The 22,320-nt window shown below is 37.1% G+C and overlaps 1 protein-coding gene across 1 annotated transcript in view; it reads right to left on the bottom strand.

The window, feature by feature from the left end:
- Positions 1-17,916: 17,916 nt before the first annotated feature.
- The window catches only part of ca10a (carbonic anhydrase Xa), a 122,564-nt gene continuing 118,160 nt past the window's right edge, over positions 17,917-22,320 (bottom strand). Inside the window, exons 9-10 of the mRNA XM_043253365.1 lie at positions 21,480-21,654; positions 17,917-18,730 (exon numbers count right to left, since the gene is read on the bottom strand). Coding sequence (XP_043109300.1) covers positions 18,708-18,730; positions 21,480-21,654 — 198 coding nt within the window. The 3' untranslated portion in view covers positions 17,917-18,707. The remainder of the gene's footprint in view (positions 18,731-21,479; positions 21,655-22,320) is intronic.

The raw sequence follows: 22,320 nt of genomic DNA, 5'->3' as shown, positions 1-22,320 counted from the left end.
AGACAGAGAGAGAGAGAGAGAGAGAGAGAGAGAACGCATGCAGTATGTAAGACCGTGTCATTATGTGAGGAGAGCATCGTATCTGACCAACACGAATCTTTAGCACACAGAACAAGACATCTCGCGCTGGGGACCAACCTCACACTGTGCTTAAAAGTAATTGTTTCTCCGGTTGTAAAGCGTCTTCGCGTGTGTTTGCTTGTGTGTTCATGAACTCCTGCTGCACTGCTCAAACCCTTTTCCTGTGTTCCTTCTGTGATAACTGCTGTGCTCAATACTGAGATGCTGGTCCGACGCACACACACAAACACAATGGTGAGGAACACAGGAGTAAATGTGTTAGGTGAGGTCAGTCTAGAGCACATCCCTGCATCTGTCCACACACACACACACACACACACACACACATACCGCGGCAGCTGCAGCAGAGGCCCAGACAGCCCTGCAGAGCTCCCTTCACCCCGCCAGACCTCACTCCTGCATATGTACAATTAATGCAGCAACAAAAAAGGGGGGTTCTTGGAAGCCTATGTAATGCTGTTGTTTTTCTCCCAGCAGGCATCTTGGATTGTAGCGTGCAAAGGGCACCAAATATGTATAATTTAACAGCTTAGTTTTGACCTGGGTTAATGTCAGAGCGTAATCCGTAAGTGATTAATTGGCTCGGTTGGAGAAGCATTCGTTGGAACGATGTTCTTCTTTACATGTTTGCGTAGATAAGATAATACAATAATACAGCTACTGTAGCTGTTAAATATTAAACGCTTTATAAGTGAAATATTCAAATACAGAAATCGCATATAGTGTACATTTTTGAAGAAATATAATTTTAAGAAAGTATAATGAAGTTTACTGGCGCATCAAAAAGGGGAAAAGTTAATAATAATAACAATAATAATAAAAAATAAAACTGAAATGGACTGTTTATCATATAAGACAATGATGTTTCTGCAAATTTTTAAATAAATGTAGAATATTAAAAAAAGAGTCACACGCAAACAATACTGAAACATTTAACAAATAAGTCAGTATTTTTGTGAATTTTTGAATTGATATATTTATGTTAATATAAATACATGCTACTCTACTTTACAATGTTTTAATCACTATACACTATTCGTAAAGCATTACATTTTTACTGTATCGAACGCTTGTAGTTCAAATCACAGAACTGAGTCCACAAGGACAGCGGTATAACACGGATGAGATGAGGGATTGTGGGATTGAAAGACCGCTTACAGAGAGTAATGACAGCAGGGAAAGCTATCATGAACCTGATGGGTGGACAGTCTGTTCCTACTTGTGTCCCTGCCTCCTTAAAGTGGACTGATCTAACTCTGTCTGTTTGGTTTCTCCCCTGCATTTGTCATGGCGATGATGACCTGACAGGCCAACCTGGCCACCCTGAGATGAAACCGCAGCAGCCTATTTCCTGCCTCCATTTCCCCCTGCTCCCCAAAGACAACAGGAAGGAAATGAAAGATAGAGGGTGCTTCCTTTTCTCCTGTATATTTTATATCATTTATTTTGCTTGTCTGCCCATCCTTCTCTCCCGCTCTTTTTCTCCCCCTCTTCCTCTCACATACGTGTACAAACACACTTTGTAAGAGGAGACTCAGAACGAATTGAATAATTCCCTTTGTAAAATCCAAAGGTTTTTCTTCTACAAAGGTTAAAGAAAATTCCTTCCAAAACATTTCCCAGGAGCACTAAAACATTCAATAAAGGAATATATAGCTATATATTTTTCTGCAGCAGTCATATTTGTATCTCAGAGGACTATATGGTAGCTGTGCAAAAAAAATAAAAATCTAAATAAAAAAGCAAAGCGCCAAACGAGATCATTAATAAAAGGTAAATTAAAATGATTGAAAGCATGCACTTGGAATTCGTCACATTTTGCTTTGTTTGGAGCACAAAGAGCTTTTTTTCCCACAAATACAGAATTCTATCAAATGTTTTATTTTTGACTACAGATTCGCAACATTGTAGAAAAAAAAAAGTTTTTACCTCACAACAAACCTTAACTTTATTTCTTTGTTTTTTTTTTCTTTGCTAGCTGCAACTCAAACAGGGTATTTCTTAATTTCGGTTTGGCTCATTGTATGAGTTGCAATTTCTGCTTTTTCATTTGTCCATTTCAAGTACAGACTTATTTAAATGAAATGAATGTCACTGCGTACACACTGCACTCAGAATAGTGTCTTCCTGGTAACAAGGAAATGCCACTTAACGGCCGTCCGGAGATGTCTCTGTGATGTCACTTGCATAACATGCATGAAATGCCCTTATAATAAAAAAAGACAATGAATAAAACATGTTCAATACCCAGTCAGGGCTGTTATATTATTAAAGTGGACTTCTACATCAAAGCACATCATGGCTTAAAGCAGTAGATGCTTAGCGCGCGTTGACAATGAGCCGGAAAGCCATCTCACGCTGGACAGATAAGTCACTAACTCACTGATGTGAAATATTTTTTTCCCCCCTCCTCACAGTTTAATGCCTGTGAGACAAAGATTACGCAACCGCAATCTCAAAAGCAAAATAAGCAAAAATGCTCACGAGCCTGATTACGTACGTAAACGCACGACGACGAACGTACGCCCACGTGATGAAACGATAACGAATTGTTTGTGGATTTCCTCTCAGTAAACGCCAAGAGGGCTAAGCAAAAAATTTTATTCTAGTAATGCTAACAAAAAGTTTCTCAAATAAAGCGGGATGTTTACAGTGGAAGCCAAACTTAGCGTCGCATCACGCCGTTTGCGACGAAGATGGCCTACGTTACACGTGCAGCGAGTGAACGCCTCATTGCAGGTAACGTTTTCCACATTTCCAACAATATCTTTACATTTTCCAACACTATTAAACCAATACACGGACGCGTATGGCATTGTCATATTTAGGGTGCGCCACAGTGTTGTGAAATAATTCAAAGTACGAACTATAAGTAAAAAAACAAAGTTAGCATGACTATCAAATACTACGTTTTGCCTGAAATCACGAAACTGCCACACTACATTCCTTAGTTATTTATTAAGGTATTTATTTAATACTGTGAATTTTTTTTTTCTAGTAAACTCTAGATACAAATTATAGCTGACATTTTTTTTTTTTTTTATTTATATAAGAAATATAGCTAAAAAGCATTGTGACAGAACAAGACACTTGACTTGATGTCAAATGTAAGGTCTGGTCCACATTGCAGCATATTGTAGCCATTGCCTAGTTTTATTTGTAAAGCATTATTGGCCAACAATAGTCAGTTTCCATTGTCACCACTCTAGTTCAACCAATCAGTGTTTCCTGAAACCATATTTTCAGCAAATCTTCTCAAACTCGCCAAAAGCATAGTTTCTTTTTTAGTCTCCAGCAATGCAGTATATGTTTCTTTTAAGTGAAAATGCTAACTCGGTAGCCATTTATTAGATCTTTAAGCAATGTTTTAATGGTTCAGGTGTGACCATGTAAGCTTTTGGGAAAGTCGTGACTATAATTAAGATTTCTGTACTCTCCTATACTCCCTTTTCATCACGCTATGATAATTAAGCAGCGATTTACGTCACAGGAAACGCAGCCTCAAGCCGTCTGAGCCCAGAGCGCAGGACAGTTTTCAACTTAATTTTCAATAATTGGAGGCTTAGCATGCTACATTTTTTCAGTAAACTGACCAATGCTGTATTCCATAGGTTGCACTGGCTGTCATGTCCAAAGGGAGAAATCCATATCGTCTTCATTTGCTGACACTGATGAGGCCCCTTGAAGTGAAATCTTGATCTGAAACTTATGAAGGTAAGATGTGCGAGCAGCACTGCATGCAAAGCGTTTGTGGGTCTGGTATGTTCCTTGCAGTGCCCTTACTGCCCCTGGCTACTTTTTAATTGGATCTCCCTAGACATGTAAACATCACATTGAGTATGCAACAATGAACAACAGATAGGGGAAAATAAAGAGGGAGTGAGTTGCTTTGTTAGTGCATCAATTAGTTGGGACTCTCGTTTATAAGGGCAGTCCACAGAGACACTCAAGGAGTTTGTGCTAATACGTCTAGAGGAGATCAAGACATTTTTGTTAACAACAATTAGCAAGCCTCGACGTTATGGTAGATGTTGGAAAGCACGGAAGCGGACAGGCTGGCATTTTTCAGCCTGTACTCTACAGACTGACGAGGAATGGGAAAGGTTTCGAGGGGGAGGTTTGCAGGGTTTCAATTCTGCCACGTAAATTGGTAGCAGCATTTGAGAGCCTATTATAATATCACAACTGGTCGGACTTGGAGCTCTGACCAACCTAATATGAATGACCTACACTGTGCTGTATAACACAGGGCTGAATATTTATCAGATACCTGAGGAAAATGTCTGGCCTTTGAAAAATGGGCCGGCAACGGGCCTTTACTCAACAGTTAATTAATATTTATAATTCACAGCAGAGTTGAAAGAAAGATGTGTGGGTCCTGGGGAAGTTCTTTTTTGCTGACTATAGACTTTAAAGGCCAAAAAATATTAGAGTAAGAACAAAGTGAGAGGTTAAAGACAGTAGGTTGTCACGTTCCCCTCGTTTTTATAAAGTTTGTGTTTTTTTTTTTTTTTACTTTGTCAGTAGTTAGCTTTATTTTAACAGCACATGGGCCAGCGGTGTGTGTGAGTGACTACAATAAAGAGAAATCTCTAGTTTGAATGCACATTCCAAGTTAAAATTGAACTTTGACATTTTATTTACTGTCCTTAAGAAAGGTTTCATCGCATTCACCCACGCACAGACACTAATCTAATGTTTTCATAAATATTTAATGACTTTGATTTTGTGGATGGTATTATAGAATATTATGCAGACTGCATATTAATGTATTTAATTATTTTAATGAGACTTTTATTTTTTCTCCCTTTATAATAATAGAATACTTGGGTCAGCCTGACATTTTCAACGCCCCCAAGAGATATTAACATGAAATTTTAATTCTGAAATTAAAAACATGTTCTTCATAGAAGGTGTATTAAATTCAAATGTATGCATTGCAATTGTTTTTTTTTTTTTTTTTTTTTACATATTAATAGGAAAAAATTGAGTGATGTGTCACTCATCTACAGTATACGCTATGATGCTTTCTTTTTTTTTTTTTTTTTTTTTTTTTTTTTAAATACAGTAGTGTAAGCACATATGAAAAAATAATAAATGTTGCATGCTGGTACAGTGGCACTCTCAGTGCACTTGTTTTGTGTGCATCTTTTCCCCTGTGCCTCTGTGCCATTTCACACCGTTCCTTTCCTGTCATCACCTGAGATGAAGATAGGGAAAGTGCAGTTGTAGGCTGAAGTGAGACCTAAACAACTGTGACATTGATGGCAAACCTCAGACTCCTTCCTTAAATTGACTGTTCCACTCTCCCCAATCATGTCCCCATTTATTAGTTTCAGCTCACTTCCTCTGACCCAATCTCGTGGAGAGGTATTTTACCTGGATTTTGACCAGCATCAATATTCTAATGGACGACCAGGAGATTATGCATGTGGATTAAACCTGGGTCAGATTATCCAGGTGGGCCGTCTCTCTGCAAGCCTGTCATTTTAGAGAATTAGACAAAAAGGAGCATCTCACCACATGCCAAAATGGCAAGCGTTTATACAACTCCAGCTTTTTTTTTTTTTTCTTGTTTCACCTTTTTGGCACATTATAGCCACAATAGAGAAGAGTCTCTGTGAGCTCAGGCGCAATGTTCTGCGTGGTTAGCCTGACTGGATTTGTAGTAAAAGATGGTAATGCGGACAGCTCTTGGATCAGAATTGACCTTTAATGGAGGAGTCAGCCTAACCCTACTTAGAGAATGGCTTATTCTCTGTTTATTCTCTGGCAGAAAAAAACTGTTTAGACAAAGAGTAAGGCACTGATATATTCTTGAGGCTTTGCTGTGCTGCAGAGGGGGTATACTCACCTTGAAAATATGAGTTATCGCAGGTCCATTTGCATTGCAAGATATAACTGGACTGAAGAGCCTGAGCTAATTAAATACCTGCATTGAATATTTCATCCACAAAATTAAAATTCTGGTATTTATTCACCCTTATGTCATTTCAAGCTGTAACTCTTTTTTTTTTCATAGGTTAAAAAAGGTCTTCACTAAAAGGAAAAAAATAAAATCTTCACTAAAGTTGATAATCATGTTCGGTTCCATTAAACGTTCAGATGCACACATTCTCCTGGACACTGTGTAATGAATAACTAGTTGTTATTAATATTGTTATTTTATTACAATTTGCCATTTCATTTATGCCACTTCTAAAAACACTATGGAGAAAAACCCTAGAATTCGTGTAGACACTTTTGCATGAAACTGAATGTATTTTAATGGGTTTTTTTTACTTGATGGCTGGCGCACTACTTCTGAATAATGCATTCAAAGACGTGAAATATTATTTCCAAGCATACCGTGGCTGCGAGTATATGACACATGGTATCATATCTGCTAATAATCCCACATATATTCAGATCAGTTACCAGGCCGCTGGAATGTCTCTTGATGCTCCCAGTCCTGGCCAGTTGCATGAGCAATATAAATTATATTATCATATTATATCTCGTAATTGTTACAACATTCTTGCAGTTTTGACTTTATTCTCAAGATGTTTTGTATTTATTCTCAAAAATATTTAGACCTAATTTGGTCTCTCTTTTTATATTTAGGCTTTATTCTTATTTTTATTTGATCTATTTTTGTTTACATTTTGACTTCATTCTTCTATTGCTACAACTTTTCCCATCATTTAACATTTTTGGTAATTGTTTTAATATTTAATATTTTATTAAATTTTTGCAAAATATTTACAACAGCACGAGCAAGTCAATTAAATAATTTTTGTACAAACTATTCCTGTTGTTTAAGAAAAACATTCATATGACCGTACTGTTTTTGAACTTGTATTACTTTATCCTGCCACTCAGTCATAGTTTTAATGTCACTGTGCCCTTGAACACCAGGGACCTCCATTTCCTGAAGGTGCATGATAGGCACTGTCCTCTGATCTCTCTCGCTGTGCGTGTCTGTACGTGCCCAGGTGGAAAACCTTAGGTTATGAATCAAACCTCATTGACAGTGAATAAATATGTGGCAGTAGATTGTTAAAGGTTTACTCCCATTTGATTAGATGATTCATCCACTGAGCTAACAGGGCATAAAATAACTGTAATGACGGGGCAGGGGCAGAGTCAATTTTCTGGAATTATAATTGTTTAATTCCTGCATCGGGTCAATCTGAGATTTATTCAAAAAGCAGAGCGTCTGTTACTAACACTTGGATTAAGGTATTATTCACAAACCATTGCTTGTGGCCTCATTAGTAGATCAGGTAAGGTGTCAAAGCTTGCCCTTTGCTTTGAATAACAGTTTGCTCCTGGGAGGCATCAACTTATTGCTCTGTGAAGTGTTGCACTCACAATAATTAAGAAAAGATCATTCGGTTTATATTAGATACATAATGAGCGCCGTTCACTGTTAGAAATATTGTCTTGCCTGATTAATTGTGATCACACCACAGTATTAAACAAATGAATCAAAGAAATGTACTCTGCATATGATCAAATCTGTAGGTTACAGCCATGTATGGGTTGACGTGACCTAATTTCGTGGTTAATTTGTGTTAATTGGGAGATTTAACATGTTATTAGCACATAAGAGTAAACACGTTGATGTACATGCTTGTTACGTGTTCAGAGTATAATTTTTTTTTAATATCTGACACCGATGTGAATATGTAAGTATAAACTAATGTACGGAAACTCAGTATACAGGCAGCATACATTTATTTATCTGCTTTTTTTAATTTCAGAAAGATAGATAAATGAACATTTCTTGTTTCAAGGCTTGTGCTATGGGTACCACTCTCTTTTGCACTTGTTACTCTGCTGTTGCTAAGCAACCATCTCCAAGAGAACTACTGTCACTAGACGTGAATCTTATTAGTGTTTATTATAGTGTGTGTTTTTTTTTTTTTTTAAGATCAAGGTCATAAATAAGCATTTACATTTCTGCATTTTTAAAGTGCAAACAAAAGTTCTTGGCAGGAGGGACAAAGCTAAAAGAGGAAATGTGTAAAGGAGAACTGTAAGCAGCAGAAAAATACATCTCAGCCCAAGTGTTGTTACAAGGTTCACATTTTAAGGAGCTCAGCTGGTTTCAAACTGATCTAGACTTGGAAATAGGATAAAACTTTACACTATTGTCCCCTTTAATGTGATTTAATTCATTAAATAGGTCAGGAAATGGAGAAAAATATTTTGAGGTCTGAAACGTAAGCAACTGGGCAGTTTAAAATATGATATGAATTGTTCTTACCCTTCTGAAATGCACAGAATTGAAATTAGAAGAATAGTGACATCACAATTTTCCCGTAACATGCCCCATCATTTATAATATCTATAATCAAAGAAATGTGTCTTTATTATACTCATGTCTGTCCATCAATCACAAGAGGGATACTGCTGTATACTACAGTGTAAAAAGAGACCTTTTTATTAATTGTAGTCTCGCTTTAGGAAACCTTTTAAAATAATTGAAACATTTTCATTACTGTTAACTCTCAACAAACAGTACATTCATTACAATCTTTATTAGTTAATAAAATACTGTTAGCTGTTCAAATCTTATTTTACTATACATTAAAAAAAAAAATATATATATTTTTTATCAAAAGTTCTGTCATGAATCTCTAAATGGCACAGTCTGATAGGTCTAATTTAATCTGGCATAATGACATCATTACATGGTACAGCTAATTGTTTTTTTTGTGTGTGTGAGGCAATTTTTGATTAATTAGTCTGATGTCTAAATCTGATTGCCTAACTTTTGCTTTATGTCCAGGAAATACACTGTTTAGTAAAGTAATAAAATATTAAATATAAATAAATATAAACTATGAAATATAAGAAGTGTCTTTTTTTCCCAACATTTAAAGGGATGGTTGTTTGTTTTTTTGGTTTTTTTAAAAACATTAGTGTGTAATGTTTTTGTTTGAACATAAACAATACCTGCAAAGTTACATTGCTGAGAGTTCACTGCAAACAAAGATATCATCTTTAAAAATTCTGGCAGTTTAATGCCTACAAAAACAACTGGTAAGGAACTACAACAAATTACTTTCCGGGTTCAATAAATCAAAATCCCAGCAACCCCACCCCCCAGGACACTCAACAAAGGGGGCGACTTCTGAGAAGCGTTATTGAAAGATGCTCGTGCGATTACCATATTGTAATCATCTTTAATCACGATAAAACATATTAAAAGCTAACTGAAGCAATAACATATACCAATTACTGCTTAAAAGTATGAGACACAAACAAAAAAACATACCATTAAGAGCCGTGATTGGACAGGCTCTGCATGATCCTCTTTACTAACATTGCCTGCGTCTCAATAGGGCTCAAATTGATAAGCAATATACACAACATCATATTTGACAATAAAATCGGAGAACGTGAGTGGTGGGATGTTTAAACACGTACTAGAGGTGGTTTAGCCCATCACAACACACTCGGCCAGCTAACCAATCAGAGCCCATCGCAATTGTTTGAGGGAGGGGCTTCATAAAATCAAGAAATGATCAGCGTGTATTTCTGAGAAGGGACAGAGCGGTGTGGAATAAAGATAAATTATGTAAAAAAAATCAAAATAAATTAAAAAAAGTGTTGGCAGTCCTTGGCCAAATGAAGTGCCGATCTTATATTGTCAGTGATGGTCTGGATATGAGAGACTAAAAACGTAGCTTAGGTTTAGCTATTTAGACTGGCCCAGTTAGCTGATAGGGCCTATATGTTGTAATTGTATCTTATGGATACAAAATGGGCTGCATAGTCACTTTAATTTACCTTTATTTCCTAGTATATATATTAGGTATGTTATGTATGTATGTGCTCACCTGCCTTAAAACGCATATGAAATTAAGTGACATGCCATTCCTAATCCATATGGGTTCAATATGGCGTCGGTCCACCCTTTGCAGCTATAACAGCTTCAACTCTTCTGGGCAGGCTGTCCACAAGGTTTAGGAGTGTGTTTATTTTTGACCATTCTTCCAGAAGCGCATTTGTGAGGTCACACACTGATGTTGGATGAGAAGGCCTTGCTCTCAGTTTCCGCTCTAATTCATCCCAAAGGTGTTCTATTGGGGTGAGGTCAAGAGGCTGTGCAGGCCAGTTAAGTTCATCCACACCAGGCTTATTCATGTCTTTATGGACCTTGCTTTGTACACTGGAGCACAGTCATGTTGAAAGAGGAAGGGGCCAGCTCAAACTGTTCCCACAAAGTTGGGAGCATGGAATTGTCCAAAATGTCTTAGTATGCTGAATCATTCTTTTCGTTCCTTTCACTGGAACTAAAGGGCCAAGCCCAGCTCTTGAAAAACAACCCCACACCATAATCCCACCTCCACCAAACTTTACACTCGGCATAATGCAGTCAGACAAGTACCGTTCTCCTGGCAACCACCAAACCCAGACTCATCCATCAGATTGCCAGATGGAGAAGCGTGACTCCAGAGAATGTGTCTCCACTGCTCTAGAGTCCAGTCGCAGCATGCTTTACACCACTGCATCAGGCACTTTGCATTGTACTTGATGTATGGCTTGGATGCTGAGTTACTGTTGTTCCCAAACGTTTCTATGTTCTTATAATACAGTTGACTGTGGAATATTTAGGAGCGAGGAAATTTCAAGACCGGATTTGTTGCACATGTGGTATCCTATCACAGTTCCACACTGGAATTAACTGAACTCCTGACAGCGAGCCATTCTTTCACAAATATTTGCATGGTTGTGTGCTTGATTTTATACACCTGTGGCCATGGAAGTGATTGGAACACCTGATTTTGATGGGTGAGCGAATAATTTTGGCAATATAGTGTGTGTGTGTGTGTGTGTGTAATAATAAGAAAATAAAATCTATGTATATACACATACATGGTACAGCAGCATTCTTACTCATGCCATATTGCTTTATGGTTTGTACCTTCTAATCACAGCCACACACTGTATGGTGCTGCTTCAGATGGAGGATAAGCCTCATGTTCACGGCCACAATGACACAGCTGCACTGTGAATCACAGAATGGACTTGAATCATGTTTTACATCTGGACAATATCTTTAGCTTTGTTTACTACAGCAAAACACAAGTGCATCGGTATGTGGGATCAAATATTTTCATTGCTCAAAAACTCTTTTATCCCAAATTCATTCAATCACATGTGCATGCTGCACAGATGAGACTAGAGCCATGTGACCATCTAAATTGTAAGTATACTTTTTCTCCTGAGGCATGAGATTAAGGTGAGGGATATGAGCGGTAAACCTGCAGTCTACTAGATGAACTTCCAAGAGACTGGAAGTGAGGCAGTTGGCAGGAGTGAAAACCCAATTAGGCAAAAGTGACATGTTTCCACCACCCTCCCTTTGCATTGGAACTTTTTCATTCGGCTTTCTGGGCAAAGGTTGCCCATTTCCTAGGGGCAGATTCATCTTAAGAGCAATGCTAGTGGCTTCTGAAGACACTCCCTTTCAGTGCTGTGGAATTCAGCTTAAAACAGCCAGGCTGCCAGCCCATCTGTGGCCTGTGGTTTTTCTAATGTGCTATTTGAAAACAGCACATTATAAAACCCCCCCCCCAAATATAAAATGTGTTATTTACAGATTTTCACTTTGGATATTTATTTGAATGCCAGATATTTCACAGTGCTCACCTTAAACAAGCTGGCTCATTTGTTCTGTACAGTACATTTTCATATCCTCATAGTTTATATATTACTCATTTGATCACAATAACGCAATTACAATCGCAAGTCAGGATAGAATTGAATTATAATATAACCTATATAACCTAAAACTATATTAATTTCTCTTATCAAATTGATTCAGTATGTTTCATTTTCCATTTTCAATTACACTTTCCATGCCTGAAGGGACATTGTTACGGGAAAAAAATATTAGAAGGGAGAAGAAATTCCATGTCATTGCTTTTGGTTTAATTACAAAACTTTTGTGTTCTATTGTAAAACTTAGATTTCTTGCAAAGATTTTGCGTTTTCTAGCCAATAACATGAGGTGGGTGGAAATAATATATTTCAGTGCTTTCGCGTTAGTTGGCAATTTTTTTATTTTAATTATTTTGTTTTACTTTATGAAACTTTGTAGCAAAAGTTTTACAAACAAAAGCAAAATTGCTCAGGGGAACCCAAACCCAAACTCAAAATAACTAAAACATTTTTCCTCCCACCTCATTTTTTTTAATCACCTTGTCGAGGCTCTGTGCTTCATTGTCATTTTTTTGACAGCAAAAGCCAGCTCCTTAATGACAAAACAACAGAACAGAAATCAGTAACTTTTAGCAACATTATTATTATGATCGATAAATTCAGAGATATATTTTTATGGTCTCCATCCTGATTCAGAAAATTACTGAAATGGCTATAATACTATCAAAATTTCATAAAGCAGTTATGTATAACACTCTTTTATAGGCCTAGGCAATTTTCTGTATTTTTTTTTTTCCATCATGTTAACTTTTTTGCCCTTGTATAATAATTTAATTATAATTTAGTAATAAATAAAATATATACCTAATCCTCTTAAGAGCATATTTCCCAAGGTCCAGTCCTTTTGTAGAAATACTTACTTAAAGAGGTGATTCACCACCAAGCTTTTAATAAAATATATAATAAAATAATACAACTTTTTTTTTTTTTTCCTTTTTTTTGGTGCTAAATGACTAGAGAAAAAGTAGATGAAGGCGTTTATTACCTTACAGAAAATTTAAACATTTTAATGGTGCAAATGTGTGAAAGCCATGTGATCACAAACATATGAACTATAGCTGACAAATAAACCTGGTGATCTGGATGCAGGTCACGTGGAGAAAGAGCTCATTTATTTATATACTAGCTAGTCGAAATTCTTCTAAATAATCCTCTAAAATACAACTTAAGCATGTTCAGGCACTACCTGCCAGGAATGACATGGGTTCTGCCCAGCTCAATGTTTTTTTGCAAGATTTAAAACGGCAAATGTATGATTAAATATACTGCACCACCAACTACAGCAACAACCCATCTCTTTCGATTCAGATTACAGCTATTGTCGAGCACCGTATACAGTTCTGACGTGCTCTCTGTGTTTCCAGTAAGCATTACAGACCCAGCATTTCCTGGGCAGTAGATGTTGATGTCTGCATGAAGAGAGAGCTAGCATGTTAGGGCTGCGTTTCACTAGAGAGGCACCAGATGAAAATGACCAGGATCAGCACATCTGGCAGGGCTGCGCCTTTCACTCTGTTTAATATGCACAGGAACCCACATGGATTGGGTGTAAAAACTGGAATGAATAATTGATGCGGCGTGGTGCCACAAAGCACTTTCTTTCAGCTAATTGGATTTAAAGAGAGAGAGGGATAAAATATTATCATTCAGCCTGTGTGCTCCGAAATGGTCGGAGAGGTAGAGAATAATAGCATCTGCACCCCGCTCATTAATCCAGGTTGCCAACTTGTTAGAGGCTGAGTATTTGATGTTTTAAGGGGCACTGGCACGCTACGTTCTGGCATAGATACGACACGCTGATGATTTTCCTGCCGCTGACCTCCTTTACATTTAGCTGCATCTAATTTGCTCAAACTTATGACTAATGCTGCATCTTTCCCAGCGATTCGTGTCACTCTTTGCGACTGTCGATGAGCAATGATCTTCAGAACATGAAGGAGGACAAAGCTCTCAGATGTAATGCTCGGGAATTAGGTTTGCTAGGAAAATCAGCCTAAAGATGAGCACATATTTGAATAACTGCGGGTTGTGTGGACTGGTTTGACTAGAGCGGTGCATTCTGGGTAAAATAATGAGATGTACAAAACAGAAGGATGTAAGTGGGCGGAGGGGAAGGGGGGTGTCAGAGAAAGCCAAAATGAGAGGAGAAACTCTGAAATGCAGCCCGACGGGCATCTTGTTTCTCTATACGTCGAGGAGATAAACAGGAGAGCATACATTGTGAGCTCTGCTGGGCTGTGAAAATAAAATCCCGGTGGACAGGAGAGAACAATTTGCAGCCATGCTCTTGCGAAAGGTTTCTTCAGCATACTGGCAGGCGGGAGCATTCCATCTGTTGGCTAATAAAAAAAAGTAAGGGAGAGTAAGAATAGGGCAATAGAGACACACCACACTAATAACACGGTATAACATCACAGTGTGTATTTTAGTTCAGCAACTGTAAAACCTGTATAGATTGTGGAGGTCTGTCAGTGGAGGCGAGGGATGCTGATATTCCTCAAAGATTCATTCAAAATGTGATCAAAAGAACTGTTGTTTTCATTAATTTACTAATGTGCAAATCTCAAATACCCCGGGTTGCATTTCCCAAAAGCTTCGCAAGCCTATCATCGCTGTTTATAGTGTTCACCGTCTGTTTGATTACATGACATTTAACTAATTGCTTGATTTTTACCAAACATTTCTGCCATATGGACAACAACTTGAGATCAACGCCACTAAAAAGCTATTACTAAATATAACAGAAATTAAATGTATAGCAAATAATAAATGTAGAAAACCAAAGCCATTTTTTGCATTGTGAAAAGCGCTATAGAAATAAACTTAATGTCTTTTGGATCAGTATTCTTGTAGCTTTATAACATTATGGTTAAATATCTGATGTCACATGGGCGATTTTAACGATGTCTTTACTACCTTTTTAGGCCTTGAATCTGTCGGTTGCATTGCTGTCTTTGCAGGGTCAGATAGCTCTCAGATTTCATCAAAAATATCTTAATTGGTGTTTTGAAGAAGAAATGTTTTACTGGTTTGAAATGACATGATTTTTCAACCATCGGTTTAATCACAGTAATTGATCGATCATTATGGGTATTTAAATGATGATTGTTGGCGATTGTAAAGAATATACCGCAATGTGAATTAATGAAGCTTTATATAGCAGTCTTACCTGAAAAATTTCCTCACAGATCACCAGTGTTTTTAAAAGAGATAAAGAGAGATATAAGAACTGAACAAAAGGGCAGAGACCCTGAAAACAACATAAAAAATCTATTTTTGAACCTCCTGAACCATTAGTAAGAAAAGCAAAGAAAAATGGCCATGAAGCCCTTTAGGGCCACAGTTTTCAAGTTACCCTAACGCTGTACTACCAAAAAGAAATTGTCTGGTAATACTTTTCCATATTTATGAGAGGGACTGCATGTGACTTTCTTGACCCTAATGCTTGTTTTCATTGGACTACAAAGCAAGAATGACTAGCAACGATTGTGTTCAGGAGAATCTGAGTGGCAACCATGAGAGAGCACATTCTCTCAAAGACTGACATATTTCAAAGGGTTTACCAGTCACCTGCAGGCACTGGGAATCACAATGAGAAGCTGGATGGTTTTTAGGATGCGATTTTATGAGAAAAAAAAAAAAAAAAGTTATGTAAAAAGGAAAGGGAGCACAAAACTGCAGGCAGAGGAAGAAAACCATGACTGAATTACAGCAAGAAACTTAGTGAAAGTCACGTAAACATGTCCAGGGCACGTTAAACTCATGAAGCACCATATATCATTTTTAAAAAATATTTTGAGAGATATATATATTTGCAGAGGCAGTACAAAATACTAAATTATAACAATGTCAAATTTTATGTTTTGCATTCAAATAAACAAAAAATGCGATAACATTTTCAGATAAGGATGCAGTGATTAATCGTCACGGTTGATTAATCGTAAAGGTTCTGCTAAACCGAGTGTTCCTGTTATACGGAAAGGAACTGTTCCAGCTTACATGAAAGGATAACAAAGTTACACTAGCGGTGCACCAGCTTATAATGACGTGCTTAGAGACACGGACCACCAAGACTACTACATGCATTATTAACTGTGACAGAGGGAACAAATAGCGATACTTTATTTCCACCAGAGAAACGTCTGTCGACAGTATGGGATCATTTTGGGTGTCATTTAATTATTGCCGTCAACAATTGCTGCTAAAAAATGAATACATAAGGAATAATGCACGGCTAGCTATACATTGAACGATTTTATTGCACGACGTGAAGCAAGAACAACACGAAGTTGGCTCGTTAGCTCAGTATTCTAGGCGCTTCAGATAAGAAAGAGATGAAAGTGCAGTAAAATCACATTTACTTGAATTATCTACTTCAATTCAAGAGAGAGAGATAGGTGACAGTTGTAAATGTGAATTAGTCCACCTCCACCTCCAGTCTCTATATTTTATTAAGATTGTGTTCCCCTGAATGTTTGTACGTGCGCAGTGCAATCTTCGATCTCACAAACCAGAATTATAGACAGAGTTTTCTAAGGCCACATGTAAAATCAAATGAATTAACATTATTAAAATGAATAGCCTACGTAGGCCTAAGGATGACAGTTGATTATTATATTATTTCAGTTTATTTCCCTCATTAGAAACATGTTCCTCTGTGGGATAAATAGTTAGTCGTATATTAATAATACTTCATTATCTTGGTTATTACTATAGTATTATTCATAATTAAAAACCACGGTGAACCAATTTTGTCACTAGGTTTCCAAATTCTCCATCCCAGGTCCAAAGAAATGTGAAGAACATAAAAACTAAAAACATTAAATACTTTTGTGATCTATTTCAGTGTTATTTTCCAAAGAGGAAGACAGTCATAGATGTTTACAGAAGTCACTTTTCAATGGGAGAGATGGACTTTTGTTAACTATCATTTTGTGCTGTATTGTTGGTTACTGTGTTATTTCTGTTTCAAAAGCCAGCAATTAATATGTAAAGAGAAAATTTTGAAATGAATACATGCATAATTGTCATAATCATAAAACCGTAATTATTGTCTAAATCTCAGACAATAATTGTGCCAACTTAATCTATAATCGTTGCATTTCTATTCTCCGAAAATATTGCTATGCAAGGAATTATTAATTTATAAATAACTATATATAACAATACTGGCCATTGTTGATAGATTGTGTGGGAATTACAATCTAAGAATTGTCTTAACATGACAGTTGGACTTACATTCACTGTCCTTTATGGCTTTGAGCATCTGGACATTTGTGTCTCCATGGACTTTTATTAAAAGTCTTACATCATTTTATGCAGCAGATGCTGCACTTAAATTCCCTGAGAGCCAAAGACCTTTTCATTACCTTATTAATGTAATATCATTAATATCCTCTGAACATCTGAGCGCCTCCTCCTCAGGTTTGAGATATTTATAGTCCTTGGCAGGAGCAGGTATCACAGAGAGGAAAAGTGAGTGTGCTCCACTGAGATATACTGTATGGGAGGTGTTTGATTCTGGGGGTGATTATTTGTCAGGAGTAAAACACGGGGAGTATTTATCTATCAAAAGGTTTAATTCTGTTTCTTCCACTGCAGGCCTGATAGAAAAATGACCACAATAACCATGAGTGCTTGCTGTTGAAACTTTCTGCCTCTCGTTATCTTTTTATTAGCCATCTGTGAGGTACCGAGATAAAATACTAGAATCACAGGCCGTGTTTTTCCTCACACCAGGGTTAAAACAGGAGGTATGCTTCATTGATTGAGATATAATTAAACCAAAAGGTGGTGTGGGGGGGGGGATCAATCCGGCTTTCACTCGCTGACGGCAACGAAGTCCACAGCGAATCAACACTGCAGTGTTTCTTGAAGCAGCTTCAGCCCCATTAAACACGCATTAGAAATCATCTCGGCAACAAAAATATAATACGTTTTAAACCCAGCTGATTCAAGGGAAAAATCAAACCAGTCACTTTTAAACAGCTTTTAAGACGTCCAAACCAAACCCGCGCAAATGCATGCTTTTCTTCTTGTTTGAGGACATTTAATGCTTATGTAAAGCAAATTCATTTTACATGGGCAGCCACGGACACTGAAAAATATTAACAAAAATTAACTTTCCAAACACATTTATTGGGCCGATAACATTAATCAAACACAGTGTATGACCATTGTAAACAATGAAACAGAAAAAAAGGCATCAGCTCTGCTCCAGAAAGTGCGCCAAGCGTAAAATATTCAACTTTTTTTCATTTATTTTTCCCTCTGATATTATTTTTTTAATGTTTATTTGTATCTTTACATATTCATTTTCAGCATGAATAATTATATTTACAAGGCCAAGACACTTTTTTTTTCTTCCTTCCACAGACATCACCCCATAGTCATCTTTATGATGTTTTTTTAGTCTTGACAATAAACCTGCAAGGCTGCCTCTCCTTCCTCTCCACAGCGTGAGCGAGAATAAAGATTGAGAATGCAGTTATGTTTCAAGGATGTTTCTGTATTGGTAGGGTGGTTCAATGTCCTGTCCCTTTTTCCCAGTTTGGTAGCAAGTTGTCCATATGTACAAAGGCTAAAAACATTCAGTTCCATTTGTGAAGAGCCTATGAAATAAATGTTATATTTTTTGTTAGTGTTTTTCCCAAAAAAAGGTATCAAAACATTTGCGTAGTTATAACTGTATGTCACTAGTTTTGATTGGATGTATGAAACTGGATCTCTTTGCCATGGGTGCAAAGTCTCTTCTTGCTGGGGTTTGGTCTTTTTTTTTTTTTTCTTTACAACATCATGACTGTATCTGGCAGGACATATGTCAGTCTTCATTCTGTACTGATCCATGAGCATTTCTCTTTGTTCTTTTTCATGTTGTTAGTGTTCTTGGGCTGGTCTGCAGTCTGGCTCTATTTCAGCAGCCATTCGTTCACTGTAAGGGGAGAAATACAAAAAAAACATAAAAAAATGTTTATTATCATGCATTACTGATCGAGATGGCCTGTTCTGAACAATCCATCACCTTATTGGTTTGTGCCAAAAATGACTGAAATACGAACATTATGTTCTAGGACAAAAACAAAAAATCTGAAGTTAAAATCACTACAACGTTAACTGGATGAACGCCATCGTTCATTTATTGTTCGCATAAAACCACATGAATTTTAACACTACATTTAACATCCAACAAGAAACATTAACAAAAGGCATAGCCAGGATAGCACAATGTGTAGCCAAACTCATTGCACACATTTGCTGAAGTCTGTGAGGTTTTAGTGAGGACTCTAGTTCTTTTCTCTCTAGTACATTTCTCAGATCCCAAGTGAAATTCTCAAAACTGCTTGATCAACCTCCACATCATTTAGTCATTTGTGCACATCATAAAAGCAATTTCTCATACTTTAACAAATTGGCAATGCTTTGGTACATTGATTATGTACAAATGTCTGCCGTTTCCTACATTATTAATAGTTTTGTCATGTTAATGAAAATATATTTGAATAGTCAATGGTTCAATCAAATGGTTGTCAAACTGTCAAGCACGTGTTCTATACTTGTTTTGTAAATGTATCAGATGAATCTTGAATTTCACCTAATGAAGGGAAATGTGATCATTCAGGTGCATCAATCAAAACTTCAATAATAAAGCGTGTGTCCTGTATGATATAGTACTTAAATTTGTTTTCCAGACCGCCAGTTAAAGAGTAACTGCCCAGTTGCTTGCAATCTTGTAATCAATATCTCAGTAAACGTGTAAATGTCTATGTGTACTCTTGAAATTGCTAAGCCGTACGGAAAAAGAGCAGCATTGTGCAGTTTCAATCATGAAAATCGGAGCCATAGTTCAGGAAATACAGAATACACTTATTGACAACATGGCTAGGCATTTGGCTATCTTGTATCTTGTTTATGAACAATGACACAGGGACATGTCATTTTGATGGCACTGGTGTGTCCATTGACAAACCAAGAATTATGGGCAGGAGACAGGCTTTTGCAGGTTTTTCGATTGTGTGATGCTTTTTGTTCAAATTGTTTTGAGAAATGCACTTACTGGTTTGCAGATATTAAGGATGATTTGAGAAATATACTAAAGTGACTGAGAAAAAAAAACTCTAAACGGAGCAAGTAAAGCATGTCTCGTGTTTAGGATAACTTGGATTCAGTTTTCACTGAAAAGGATAGTTCACCCATTTATATTTTTTAATTAAAAATTATTTTAATTTGGGTTCTGAAAATGGTCAAAGGTCTTAAAGACACAAGGGCGAGCAATTAATGACAGAATATATATATAATGTTGTTGTTTTTTTTTTAGGTGAACTAACCCTTTAACAGTTTGATTTTTCTATATGCATGAGACTAAACTATGAATGTACAATGTATTGTCCCGTTACATTAGAAAATCACCAGTACGAGACACTTTTCCTCAAGCTCTAAGCTCCTGTTCTGTGAGACTGTAACATTGTATTCATGTTCATTGTGCAGATTCCCAGAATTACAATTTTCTCTCGCACTCTGAATATCACCACCTCAAGCTAAAATTTAACATTCAATTAGCCTGCAGACACCTCACTGTGCTAGCAACAAAGGATGTGTCTCCCTGGTTAAGATACATGACCTCAGATGCCTAACCAACACTAATTAAATGCCTCTATCCGTTCCTTCTCCTCCAAGATATTTACATCTTTTAACAACTCAAATGTAATAAAAGGAAGGAACCTTTTTTGTATCGCTCATTTACCCGCTGGGGTGGTAAATTCAACCTCTCGTACAAGTGCCGCATGACTCTGATTCATCACTTCACTGCTGTATCGAGAGTACAAGCGAATTCTCCATAATGAAATTTTGCGATAAGAGCTGGCTCAATAGAAGAGCCTCCTTTTTCTTGTACATGATGCTTTAGTGCTGAAACAATTTACAATTTCAGTGCGCAAACACATCTTAAGATGCCCATGTACTGCGTTACTGAGACTTCTTACACAAGCTCAGTCAATAAATGATGCATGGTGAAGAGGAGATTACCAATAATAATCTAAAACACTTTTGACAGGATGACGGAACAACCAGCGAGTTTATTTCAAATATAAAATCACTTCTCTGTATACATGACGCATTTAACGAAAAGGGTAATTATATAGTTGTTTTGAGGGTAAATATTTGCTCAAACTACTGCATAATTCATTTCACTCATCTAGTACTACATGTACAAAATGCTTGTTTACGCGCACGTGCTCATGTTTTCGAGTTTTGTATACGGTACAACATACCTTAAATCACATTAGCTCTATTATGAAACCTAGTGAGCGATCTGGTTGCCTACTGCCTACCTAGGCAGCATATAAACAGTCATGGATCCTCATGAATGTTGTACGAAGGTGTTTTAATTATTTCTTTTGAATAAACAAGCATAGCTTGACTTGACTTAAAGTGAAGAGAATAAAGGAAGTCATGTATTATTGACGCACCTTTTCAATAGTCAGCTGGAAACCGTAACTTTTACTCACTCACTTCAGCGAACCTGTTCATTATGACCAACAATGTTGTTCTGCCTCGGAGCCAGCATTGTTTTGGAGAAGTAAATGATGAAAGCTGTAGAAACGCTTTTGGTTTGTCATGGGCTGGTTTAGTCTCTAATTCAAAGCGTGCTGACAGATCACAGGAGGAAGCACAGAGACACTGACCTCGGTACTGTAACTTCTGTGCCCTGTTGTTGGGGCAATCCTTGCCCTGCATGCTGAAGTTGATGTTGGTGCGGATACAGCGATTGTTCAGGGGCTGTACTGGGCGCACGTTGTCACTCATGCTGAGGAATATCTGCGAGGGCTGGTTCTGACTTAGCAGTCGCATGGAGTGCATCTGTAAGGATGACACAGACGGAGCAGACGTTTTATATCGACTCTCTGATGGCAGGTCAGGCAATTATCGCACAGTCAATCCAATCCTAACAGACCCGCTTCAGAGAGCGTCTGGGGAGCTACGTGAGAGTGTCATTCAAGAACAGATTATATTACATGTCATCAAAACAGTGTTATCTGCAGGGTCAAAAGTGACACATTCTGCCTTTAAGAAGCATGCCGTTAGCTGAATCCATAAAAATTGATTCTCGGATCAAGTAAATAATGCTGAAGATTTACTTTATTATTGTATTTGTTTGTTTTCTTGCTATTCTGGAGTTCTGACAACTTTCAATAATTCACCTAATGCAGCTTTTCTATTATGATAATCTGTTTAAGTCTTCAAGCAGAGCTGATGATATGGATTAATGCATTTTTTTTTTTGTTTAAATTTACGCTGAAGAATGGTTTTGTTTTTCAGTCTCATTTCCTACCTTCCCACCATGCACTAGGCATGAATAATTAACATGGCTGCATTGTGTGACTGTTTGTTGTCTTAGGATGTTTGAGTGACTTGGTTCCTTCACTTAAAAACATCAGGTAGTTCTTAATCTTGTCATTTTTCATGCAGCTTTTTAAGTTATTTCACAAGTTTTGTGTCTTGACTTATATTTGTAGATCAATAGCC

The sequence above is a fragment of the Puntigrus tetrazona genome, chromosome 12, assembly GCF_018831695.1.
Source record: "Puntigrus tetrazona isolate hp1 chromosome 12, ASM1883169v1, whole genome shotgun sequence".
Lineage (NCBI taxonomy): Eukaryota > Metazoa > Chordata > Actinopteri > Cypriniformes > Cyprinidae > Puntigrus > Puntigrus tetrazona.
This window is presented reverse-complemented; position numbering and strand designations above follow the sequence as displayed.